This window comes from Seriola lalandi, unplaced genomic scaffold (genome assembly GCF_002814215.2).
Source record: "Seriola lalandi dorsalis isolate HSWRI2012SDOR001 ecotype SW California unplaced genomic scaffold, Sedor1 jcf7180002054959, whole genome shotgun sequence".
Classification (NCBI taxonomy): domain Eukaryota; kingdom Metazoa; phylum Chordata; class Actinopteri; order Carangiformes; family Carangidae; genus Seriola; species Seriola lalandi.
The window spans coordinates 282,596-294,448 of NW_019525510.1; the positions used below are offsets into that span (position 1 = coordinate 282,596).

The 11,853-nt window shown below is 43.2% G+C and overlaps 1 protein-coding gene across 1 annotated transcript; it reads right to left on the reverse strand.

The window, feature by feature from the left end:
• Positions 1–237: 237 nt before the first annotated feature.
• Positions 238–11,732, reverse strand: qser1 (glutamine and serine rich 1). The gene is made up of 13 exons (XM_023395258.2): positions 11,323–11,732; positions 9,907–10,016; positions 9,243–9,380; positions 5,680–9,015; positions 4,716–5,020; positions 4,263–4,379; positions 3,958–4,091; positions 3,684–3,871; positions 3,401–3,538; positions 3,216–3,313; positions 2,539–2,685; positions 2,227–2,322; positions 238–1,549 (listed from the first exon to the last, which is right to left on the reverse strand). The coding sequence occupies exons 1-13, from the start codon at positions 11,430–11,432 to the stop codon at positions 1,409–1,411; spliced, it is 5,058 nt and encodes a 1,685-aa protein (XP_023251026.1). The 5' UTR covers positions 11,433–11,732; the 3' UTR covers positions 238–1,408.
• Positions 11,733–11,853: the final 121 nt, after the last annotated feature.

The following is an 11,853-nucleotide window of genomic DNA, read 5'->3' on the forward strand; positions in this document are numbered from 1 at the left end:
TAATTTTAATACTTTATCTTTACTTCAGGCCCCATCAGAATGTGATTTCAATGAGAAAATCTTACTCATTACTCATTTCCCTTAATTTACTGATTCAGCAATGAAGATGTATTTGTCAAGATTTTTTTTGCATTAAAGTAGCCTGTTGTAGATCTGCAGAAAAACCTTCTAAGCTAGGATTTTTGTGCTACTACAGCATTTTCAAAATCTGGTGCATCACATAGCAAAAACAAAACATCTAATACATGCGGCACTTTATTTACAAACTGCATCTTTAAAGAACAAGATTACTTTGATAGCATAAAATTGGTAACTGACTTATAAAGAGTCCATTTTTGAAAATTGTGAAAAAAAAAAAAAACAATGAAAAAGTGTCTTAGAAACTGTAATGAACAAGAGAATATAACAATATTTACTTCTGTGAAAAATATATATCTATTTGTCATAAAATGTGGGCTATGTCTGTAAAGGAGTATAAAGACAACTTTTATTTATTTCATTTTACCCTCAGATAATTCAAGGTAATATTTGATTAACAAAATTCATAACAGCAGTACTGGAACTGCATTCTCATGACTCGCATCTCATAAGCAAAGGGGTGTTTGAAGCACAAAAGTTAAACCACAATATAGATACAGCTTATAGTTACTACATTTCTCCTTCAGAGAATTGCTGCAGTTCCCACCTCCCTGTTCTTTTATACAAAATGTACATTATATATAGGTTGGCACTCCATTACGAAATGGATGTTTTACAAACAGTATATAACTACGGTTATATATAATATATAGAGATTTTTTTTGTACAATATATCAACTCTATGTGAGCCTACTTATCAAATGATTGATGAAGGCATGTTATAACTGTACGCAATCAGATTTCTGCATTTTTATTTGCTGTGCTCTACTTCCTATGCCAATTGCTTTCTATCTAGTGCATATTCACTGGTTATGATTTGGTATTTAACTAAAAAAAAATATATTTAAAACAAAAAGAAAAAAAAAGAAAAACAACAATAGAAATCTATGAAAACACCCATAAAAAGTGGGCTTGTAACTACAAAATCCTACGAAGACTAGGAGAAGCACTATGTGAAAATCTTCCAAAAGGCTCCCAAAAGACAAGTCCTTGCCCTGTGTTGATCAGGTTACTGCTTTCTGCTGGGATGCCGTGATGCAGACCATAAACTTAACTGCTGTCCCACTGTTCACCTCTTGCCACTTTTATGCCACAGGCCCCCTGAACGTCTTTCAGGCGAGTCGACTGACAGGCCCCTGATTCAAATCTCTGTGTGGCTGGAAGGAGAGACTCACTCCGTCCTTATCTGGTGTCATTTTCACCTTGAGGCATCCTTTATTTTTAAAGTATTAGACTTTTGTTTTTTCCAGTCTTTTTTGTCAGGGATGAATCATCTGCAGGCCTGCTGCACTTGATTGATTAGCTCTCCAAATCGATCAAATAGCCCCTCTACCCAAGCTCCGTTCTGCAGACACTTCTGTACAGTTTCCTCCTGCCCCAGGTCCCCTGCCTGCACCCGCAGAGATGCAATCTGAGAGGGCAGAACCACAAACAGGAGTATTCATCATTATTCTATTAACTGAGCTTACAGTCTTTCTGAGTCACTTTGGTACATTTCAAGAATCATCCTAAACATTTGCAAAACATTAAGTGCATTTCTTGAAACAATTTTTACAAACAGCACCACACAGTATATTACTTGAAAAAGCCAGTAACTTGCTCCTTAGTTTATCTCTCAAAAGTAAATATTCACATCAATGAACATGTCAGTGCCATCAGAATGACAAGTCGTAGTGTTGTTGTTTTACACGTAACAACTTATGCAATGAACCAATACCTTAAAGTTTTGGAAAGTAAGACTATTCAATAGAGAACCAGTATAATACATTTTGATCAACATGACATTTGAGAATGTAGGAAACAGCAGACAACTGTACATGATCATTTGCAATTTGTTCAAATGAATGGGAAGTTGCTTTTATGATGTACACAAGTAACTAGATGATGTGAAGGTTGAACAAGTTGTTTCGATTTTAGATTTTAATTGTGATCTGAGAAATGTACCAAAGTGACTTGTGGAAAACTGCAATACAACAGAAGCAGGCCAGAATGATAAGCATCAGAAGAAAAAGCTAACTATTACTGAAGAGTGTGTGTGTGTTTGTGTGTGTGTGTGTGTGTGTGTGTGTGTGTAAGACTTTGTCTCACCTCGTCCTTACACATGAGGTATGTGTGGTACTTGTAATGCTGTAAAGAGTGGTAGAGAGAGAACCACTGAGTTTTTTGCTGGTCCACTGTATACTCCTAGAAAAATGAAAAGCAAAACTTTAAAAACACTTCAAGCACATTTAAAAATTGGAATTTTTAAATAAAACATTATTCTAATAGGAAGACAATATGACAGGAGGGGGGACAGTGGCATCAGTTTTCAACAGGATGAAGCACAAATAATGACACTGTGCCCTCTGCTGGACAGATATTAAGAGTACACTGAATTTTACCAAAAAATTACTGTCTTACTTGTGGCACTTTGTTAGGCATCTTGTAGGGCTTCATGGTCTTCTTGTTGTAGGCCTTCCCACTGAGACGCACCTTGAAGGCTGGGGTTTCCCCATCCTTCTTCAGTTCAGTGACCACTGAGATCTCTGGGAAGCTGTCTAGAGCCGTCTAAAAGGCACAGAACAGTCAGGTTACTTAGCTTCATATACTGCAGTCAATGTGAACTTTTTTCTTTCCTTCTGTCATCAAAATGGATCAAGATTGAGTTTGTTTGTAGGCTTGTCTTTGAATTGGAAATAATGCTGATGAAACCAAATAAAAGTGTAGTGCATTTACAGGACATTGTAAAACCGCTTAACTCAGTTCACCTAACAAGAAAATTGCCTTTCTCTGCTTATGATTTGCCACAGTAACCGAACCTAACAAACTATTTTCCATTGCTTCTAAGAGACAACGCAGAGTGATTCTATTGTTCTTTGTATTTACTATTGCGTGACTGTGGCGTTTGAGTTAATGTAGTGAATGAATGAAATGGAGACATGCAGAGGTGGAAGACATGATCTGCTAAGTGTCTGATGGTTACTTGCTTCTGATTTAGAACATTATCGCCATCTCCACTTCTGTTGCTCAACCTGCCCTTCTCTTTCCCAAAGAACTCACCGTAAAACATAAATATGTAGTTTTGAAGACACACCCACCTTTAGGACTTGCCCTATGTGCAGTTTGTGAAGCAGGCGTTTCCTGTTGTCAGTGATCATCCCATCCACTCTTTTCATATGTGGCAGCAGCAACTCATCTGAAATAAGACAAATCAGTTTTGACCTATTATTAGGCCCCTCTAGCTAAGAACAAAATCTCAATTTCCAAAAATAAATCCACCTACCGTTTGCCCTCTCAAGTGCTGTCATCACATCTTCGTCTAAGGCAATGCTGATAAGCAGTTCCACAAAACTCTTGAATGTTTCCTTCATGGTTCGTGTGTTGAGGAACCGGGAAGCAAACGGCACCGGAGGGTTTAACTCTTAAGCGTGTGTGAATGTGCAAGAGAGAAAGGGAGATCAAGAAGGCATCGAGAGGCAGTGAGAGAGTGGGAAGAGGTTTAGTCCACAATCACATTAACTTTTACCCAAACTAGATTTAATGAGAAATGTCACAAGGCCTCTTACCATCATCTTCACCACCTTCTTCTGCAGATGATCCCGAGTCAGCAGGTGAAAACTCCTCCTTCCATTTCCTCCTCTTCTTAGGTGGGGGCTCTGCCCTTGGCTTAAGTTGTTTGGGTCTGGGCTTTTGGCTCTGGGAGACTGAGGAAGGGTTGGCGGTCAAGCCCAGCAAGGTTTTCACCTGAACACCCCTGGGTGGCAGAACCAAGAGAGTTACACCACTGAAGAGCCATGTTTAAAAATAATTCATTTGCATCAGCCAATACTCTTAGCGTACCTTAGTGAGTTCATAGGCTTGCAACGTGGCTTCCGACTACACACTCGAACATACTCCCTTTTGTTAACTGTGTCCAAGAACTTCACATACACCCTCTGGTACATGGTCTTGGCATCACCAAAGTATCCAAGATACTACACACACACACACACACACACACACACACACACACACACACACACACACACACACACACAAAGAAAAAAAAACTTTTTTGACACTTGTTCCACAGTAAACACACTTAATTGAATTATCAAAAACTCACACATGCATACATGGGTATTGGCCTGTCTGCTTTTACTTACACTGTTCGTGGCTGAGAAGACTCTCTTTCCATCTCTCAGCTCAGGCACAAACTTCTGCAGCAGAGCCTTCTGGACTTTCCAGATGGCTGGAGGTTCACTCCCTGCTCTCATTGTCACCTGGACACATGCACACGACAGAGTGCAGAAAAGGCTTCAGTATGCAAGCAAGAGTTGTAGTATAAGAATATGAAAGAGTGGTGTGTGTGTGTGTGTGAGAGCAGGTTTGGTATTAGTTTTATCAAATGGGCACCTTCAATGACAGATGTATCATTAAAATAAGGGCTTCTACAGTGCTACAAGGCAAGGGGGTTTAGTTCTGACATGCCACATTCAACATTTAACACAAGCACGCTCACCGAAAACAAAAATTCCCCATAAAGCTAAATTCTGCTGAACACCAACATTAATGTTCACAATTGTTCATTTTCCAACCATGTTGTTTTCAGACCGTACCTTCAAGTTTTCGATATCTTCATTCCTGACAACAAACTCGTCCCTCTCCCGATACATTCCCTCCCCTCCGCTGTCCGACAGTTCCTCATCAGTCAGTCCCTCGATGGCCACAGTCATCAACTGCACAGCCAACTGGCCTGGCGGGATCTCTTTGGAGTCGTCTTTGGCAGCAAACACAGTGCCTCCTGTCATGGTGTTTGTTGTTAGTGGCGGAGTGGCTACCTGCGGCAAACAGGTCTCGGTGACAGCGTGTGGCATGGTGGGAACTTGGTCTGGCTTCATCATCGATCCAGGGCTTTGGTTATCTGGAGAAGGGTTGTTTATGAGTATATGAACATGACAACTCTATTAGACTACACATGTGCAGATAATAAAGACTTTTCAGACAGTATTTGTTGAGGAAAGGGTTACACATCTAACTGAATATTTCTGCTGCTCGTTTGAGGTACTTTTGTGTGACAACACCCAGTGCAAAGATGAAAGAGAGAATGGACACCTAACTAGTCAGTAAGTGCTAAATGTAAACAGAAACGGACACTTATGAAGAACTAAAATCACCTTAATACCAACTACTATTACCTTTTTAGCTGTGGATAGTGGTAGCTTGTTAACAAGTATCTCCGGTTGGACTTTAATGTCTATGGAGCTGTACACAGACAATGTTTATGGAGTTTGCCCCTGGTCAGCTTCTTAGTCCTATTTACTTTTTTTTTTTTATCAGACAGTTTGTGATTTAAAGCAGTATTTTGCCAATTTTAGGCAAACATCTTGCATGTCTGCTTGTTTGTTTGACATTAACATTTTAGTATGTTGGCTCTCTTACGAGGGTTTACTCTTGTATTTAAAATTGTATATGATGCATTATAATCAAAACCCCAACAGATGAACAATAATATAAACAAGTGTAGGTTGATGCTCTGATAACATTTTAGCTCTTTACAAAGCTTATGCCGGGTGTTATTACCTGTCCTGGTTTTCCGATCTGAAGACTCATCCAGAGCCGAGAGTGCTGAGCTGATGCTGTTCCTCAGGGCCTGGTTCTTTCCAGTGTTCTCCTCTTCATCTGAGCTGAATGACGGCAGCGTTTCCAAGTTCTTTTGCAGATCCTCATCCAGGCGTTTCTGCTGAGAACTCGCTCCTTGACTGTCCTGGGGAATCAAGGGCCCTGGAAGAGTTTGCAGTTTGGGAGGCAAAGCAGGCAAAGTACATGGCGGTGGTTTGGACGACGTGCACGGCTTTCTGGGTCGACTGATAGTTCGTGTAGGACTTGCAGAGTACTGCTGTTTGGGGCCAGATTTGATGAAGTCAAGGAAGGAGCCAATGAAGCCAGTTTTGACCTCTGGCTGTTTCTCTTCCACTTCACGGATCTTCTGCCTGATTCTCTCCTGTTGTGGACAACCATCATACATACTGTGTGAGGCAGAAGGCGAGCTTACATCACTACCCCTGGAGTTTTGCCGCTTTGCCTGCCCACTGCGCTTGGCCGCTCGGGCCTGTCCACTCTCCTCTTCAGGACCACCTGGTTTGGTCAGGGTCTTGGAGCGAGCCTTCTTTTTGGGAAAGTCTTCACTGCCTGGGCACTCCATAAGGCCGTCCTCTGTTTTAATACACTTAGCATTCCCTTTGACTCTGCTCTGTAGACCTGAGGGATCATAAACCTGCCCAGCTAAGTGATAATCATTCTCAGAGCTCCCTCCATCTCCATTTGTGTTGAGCTCAGAGCTGCTGTTGTGGTGAACAGATTGACCCTGAGAGTCTGTGGCCATCTGAGCTCCATTTAGTGTCATGGTCAAGGTGTGGGAGTTAGTGTTGGTGATGATTGGCTGTTGTGCTGAGGAGAAACTAGGGGACATGTGCCTTATATCCACAGTCTGGTAGTGCCCTTTAGAATCAGCAGAGCTGGCCATCACTGCCATTTCAGCCTCAGCAGAGGATGCAGCTTTGACAAAGTCTTGTGGCGTGACGCCACAGGCTGCGACCGTGGCAGCCAGGATGTCATCAACATTTGACAAAATATTTCTGTCGTCTGCAAGTAGCATAGAATCCGGGAAGCAAATGGAGTTGAGAGCAAAGTGGTTCTTGGCATCATTTGAATGCTGATTTGCTGACTGGCTGTAGTGGTGTTTAGAAGAATCAGGGCATCCAGAGCTCTGTCCTGACACTACTGTGCCCTGCTGACTGTGGGTTTCAGTGACAGTGGGACCCAGTAGTTCCCGATCCATCTGAAGGTACTGGACATGAACAGGGCCCAGACCTTGGGGCTGTTGAATACTTTGCACCGATACTACCTTTGAGGGGTTTTGACCATGGTGGACAATGGGCTGCTGAAGCAGAATCATCTGGTTAGGTTCAAGGAGAACCTGAGAGCTGGGGACGGTGATAAATTGGGTGTGGGCCGCCGGGGTCTGGCTCTGGGACTGATTGTGATTCTGGTGGTTTTGTTGATGTGGCTCAGGGGATTTGAGTTGAAGAGGGTGCTGCTTGAGCTGTTCTGAGCTTAAGGGTACATGTGAAGATATAATACTGGAGTTTGTAGTCTTTGTGTTGGCAGTGTCCTGACCATTGGCACTGCTTAGATGAATGTGCTGTTGGCTCAGAGAACCCATTCTTTCATCCTTTACCTGTGCTGTGTGTGTATGACCCAGTCCCATGAGGTGGTCATCAGAACGTGAATTGCTCCGGATAACACTTTGTGTTTTGTGATGATCATCCATTTTTGAAACAACATAGATGACATTGGGAGCAGCCATGTTGTTGTCTGCTGCCGTACCCTCCATAGATGCCTGCTGGAGAGCTTCTAGCTCCTGGATAGGAAGCTCTTCAAGTTTCTGTTTGACATATGTTGGCTTTATGTCCTGTATTGAGGATCTGACGTTATTTTGTAAGGCTTGAGCAGATGAAGAGTAGGTAGGCAACGGTGCAGACAAAAGATATTTATGGGGCTGTGCTTGTTGCTGGGACATAGTGTCATGTGTTTTACCTCCCACTGAGGCTTGCATGAGGTTGTAGTCTTGTGTAGAACTAGATGTGGCCAAACTCCGCACACATGTGGGTGGGTAGGAGTTAAGGGATTGGTTAAGGGATTGTCCTGTGGCGTAGCTCTGAGACTGAGTAACCGAAGCTTGCCCCTGTGACTGAGATGTAAAAGTCACATTTGGGGCACCCTGAGAGTGGGATGTGGGGTAGCTCTCAGAGAGATTCCCCTGACACAAGCCCTGGACCTGGGCTCCATACTGGACCTCCTGCCCCTGGCTTAGGCCGGGACTGGAGGAGTAAACAAGAGTTTGACTAACAGTTGCCACATTACCAGACTGGCTAGAGAGGGAAGGTAGAGTCTTGTAAAGGGATGAGAGTTTGTCAGAGGTGGAACTAGAGGGCTGTGACTGTGTGTGGGGGGTGATATAGGTTTGAGACAGACTGCTGGACATTAGGCTAGGCAGCTGGACTGACTGCTGATTAGCAATCACTGAGTTCTGGTTCTGTCCTGGGGAGGAATATCGCTCCGATTCTGTCAGGTTCTGAGTGTGGCTGTGACTCTCTTCACCCCCAGCAGGGTGTGGAGCTAGTTTGGCAGAGCAGTCTTTAGCCTTCGGCACCGAAGTGGACGAATAAGCTTGAGTTACTGAGTCTGTTTTGGGTTGTGGAGCACCATTGACCCCTTGAGAGGAATCTACCCCAGTGGAAGGGCTGCAGGAAACTGGGGTGTGACGGGACGTGTCCTGCTGGTAGGACACATCCGCTTCATTGCCAGAACCAAAGTACCCTGGTAAGGAGTGCTCTGAATTGGGCAACTGCTCTGAGGCCGTGTGGCTGCTAGAAGGCCTCTGGTGGTGTTTGATCACACTACATTCACGCTGAAGAGCTCTTTCAATAGAGCCTGAAAAAACAGTGGCTCCATAGGGCTGTGTGGCACCGTGAGGGGCAGGCAGGGTAGAAGGTAGCAGGCTGAACTGGGGTTGTAGGAGGTGGGGGGCTGACTCCTGGGCCGAACGGTAAGTGGAGGACTGGACAGGCAAAGCAGAGCCCAAACCAGGGGTAGAGAGATGATTGAAGGCCAGGGCACTAGGAAGCACAGACTGGCTTGATTTGAGATGTAGGAGGGGGTCATGGTGAGAGAACAGGCCATTGGTGGAAGTGCTGAAGGCAGGATCCTGGAGAGCCAGGGAAGGGTTGGTAGCGTAACTCCTAGAAGGGTAGGCACCGGTGTGCTGATAGGACGACAGAGCAGCAGGCGAGGGAAAAGTGGCAGTAGAAGGCAGAGCACCAGTCAAGTACAGCTCTGTGGTGGAGGAGTTTGTACCTGTGTGGCACAGAATAGACAATATAAGGACAGGACAGGCAACGTGAAGGGACAGAATCTAAACAAAATTCAACATAATAAATAGAATTTGTATACACAAAAGATAACGGAAGTAATAGACAAAAATTTTAAAATACTAACCAATGGGTTTAATTTTGCTTACACTTATGTTAAATGACTTTTCATAAAAACAATTACAAAGACTAAATGAGTAGATGTGTTCTCACCAGCAGGCCATGATGGGGGTCTAAAAGGAGGAAGCAGTGAGGCACTAACAGGACCAGCCTGAAGGCTTCTAGACTCCATGGCTGACAGGAAGCTCATGATTGAGGTCTCAGAACTATTACTGTTTGAGTCAAGTGTTCCTGACAGTCAAAAGAGGAAGAGAGAGATGATCACAGAAAGAGACAATGTGAACAAAGGCATTTGAAGGAAATAAATTCAACAGCCTAAAATATTGCTAACCTAAATTGTTGGTTTTATATACTATGGTTTAAGATATTTACCTCTGAGTTTTCTCCACCCATAATACAATGACGGTGGAAAAAGTGGTACAGTGCTCAAAGCATTTAAAAATGGCACTGCTGAATAATCTTTTTGTAATACAAGCTGTTTTTGCTGAGGAAATTGTCCCAATTAAGCATTTCCAACATCTGTGGATTATCCAAATTAACAGGGGGCATGAAAGACACATTATGGATGAGTTTATCAAATATAATTTGATAATAATCACCTCTTCATTCACCTCCACCTATTTGAATGCAAACCTCAGCATATAAAACCAAAAGTATCTGCATAATTAGATGCCTCTAGCAGTAAGTAAGAAAGTAAGGATTGTTATATAGCTAAACGGAGTCCTTAAAGACATTGCTTACAGCATCCATAACTCACCTGCTGCAGCAGGAAGGTGTGATGTAGTGTAGGTGGGAAGCTGGTGGGTGGAAGTGTAGCTTTGCCGCTGGAGGAGCTCTGCATCAAGGTGTGTTGCACCATAACTGGGACTGTATGAACACAAAAACACAGGTGAGTTCTCATCTTCACGAGCAGAACAGCACCAAACCATGTATGAACAAGCAAATCGTGTGTCTTGACACACAACGCACCACTAAATACAGATTATAATGTGATTTAACTGATTCAAACTGTTCCCTTTTTCATCGCCTCCATTTGCAGTCCTTTCAACACTTTTTGCATTCACCGATTTCTGAAATAATAGCAAATGGCCTTGTCCGTTTATAAATGACAATTTCTTAGCCTAATCGACAGCCACAAACTACAGACTTGTGTTATCTAGGTCACAACACATCCAAAAATCTGTTATATTAGCATTTCTGAACATGTAATCAACACATTCATGGTATAATTTACTCGATTAATCATTATTGTACACTGATTAGCAGAGCAGTAGAATGATTTGTTTTTTGTCATGCAACAAGTCAACTGAGTAATCATTTCTGTAGTCTAATTTAGTTGATCACCTTTATTTACCTGCTCTCTCTTTCTCAGTCTCTTTTTGCTTTAGGATAAATATGTGAAAAGACTCAAGAGATGCACAGAACTGCATGGATGACTTCACAAGTGCTACTTTTATCTTACATATTTGAAGCAGATACTACAATTTTGTCATCGAGTATAGTCCCTCTTTTCATTATTATAATATGCAGTAGAAAAAGAACAGTCTCGAGTTCGCCTAAGTTAGAGCTCTGCAAGTTTTGTAGGTTTTGTGGTGACATTCACTCTGTTTTAGAAAACATAAAGTAAGTTACAAGATAGCAGTGGTCTCTATAAAGGGTCTTATACAAAGAATAGTGGCTCAAATATGCACAGACCTCGACACGTCGCCTCTTTGCTCTTGGGTAACAACACCAATAGCTATGTACCACTAATTTGAAGTGCTATAACTGACATGACTAGCATCGGTTGCTAGTTACCTATCTTGTTTTGGCTTTGGTGAGCACCTGTGGGTCAAGAAAACAGGCCGATAACATGCTAGTTTAAGCTGCCTAGCTGCTAAAATTGTTACAGATATATAACAACACTACTATCTAGTTTGTAGTAACTCTGTTCATGGCCATGCTGAGGAGACGGTGTGCTAGCGAAAACTAGCAAGGTGGGAGACAGTAACAAACGGCTAAGAAACCACTGACAACTCAAAGCCTCCACAACTCCGCTGAAATTCCCACATTTCTCCCAATTCCTCCACCGACAACAACACGGACCTCCGTACTTTTCTCTAAGAGCAAAGCTAGGCCCTCCATCACCGAAATTTCCTTCGGAAGGTGACCCGCCCTCTCCTTCATCTTTTACCTTGGCTTGATACTAGCTGTGCTGCGGTCATAGGCCCAAGAAGCTACGGTCTGTGCTGGTGGAGCCAGCGCGTCCGCAAAGCTGGAGGTCGGGTAGTTCCTGTCCATCATCCGGTGAAAGATTCACTTCCCCGACGGAGCTTCGTGGAGCAGCGGACACACATCGTAGCAGCCCGGGTCCTACCCACCGACCGACCGACCGACCAGGGCAGGCAGTCCCGTCTGAGCAGTTCGGCAAAACCCGCCGCGAAGCAGCTATATTCCCGACAAAAGCCTACCTTTCCTCCCTCTGAGAGATTTCGTTAATTTTTGTTCATCTCCCGTCATGTAGAGTCGTGAAAGCCCTGCATGGTTTCACGTACCCATGTTATTAGGTTTCCCAGGATGCACCACAGACTTTGGCTGTAAGTTTTGTAGTTTTCCTTCCTTCTACCCAAAAGTTCATATGTCTCCCTCGTGCATGGTTCCTGGGATCATGTAGATTCCAAAACTTTTCTGTAACGTCATGAAAGCCCAACATTGGTTGTAGCCT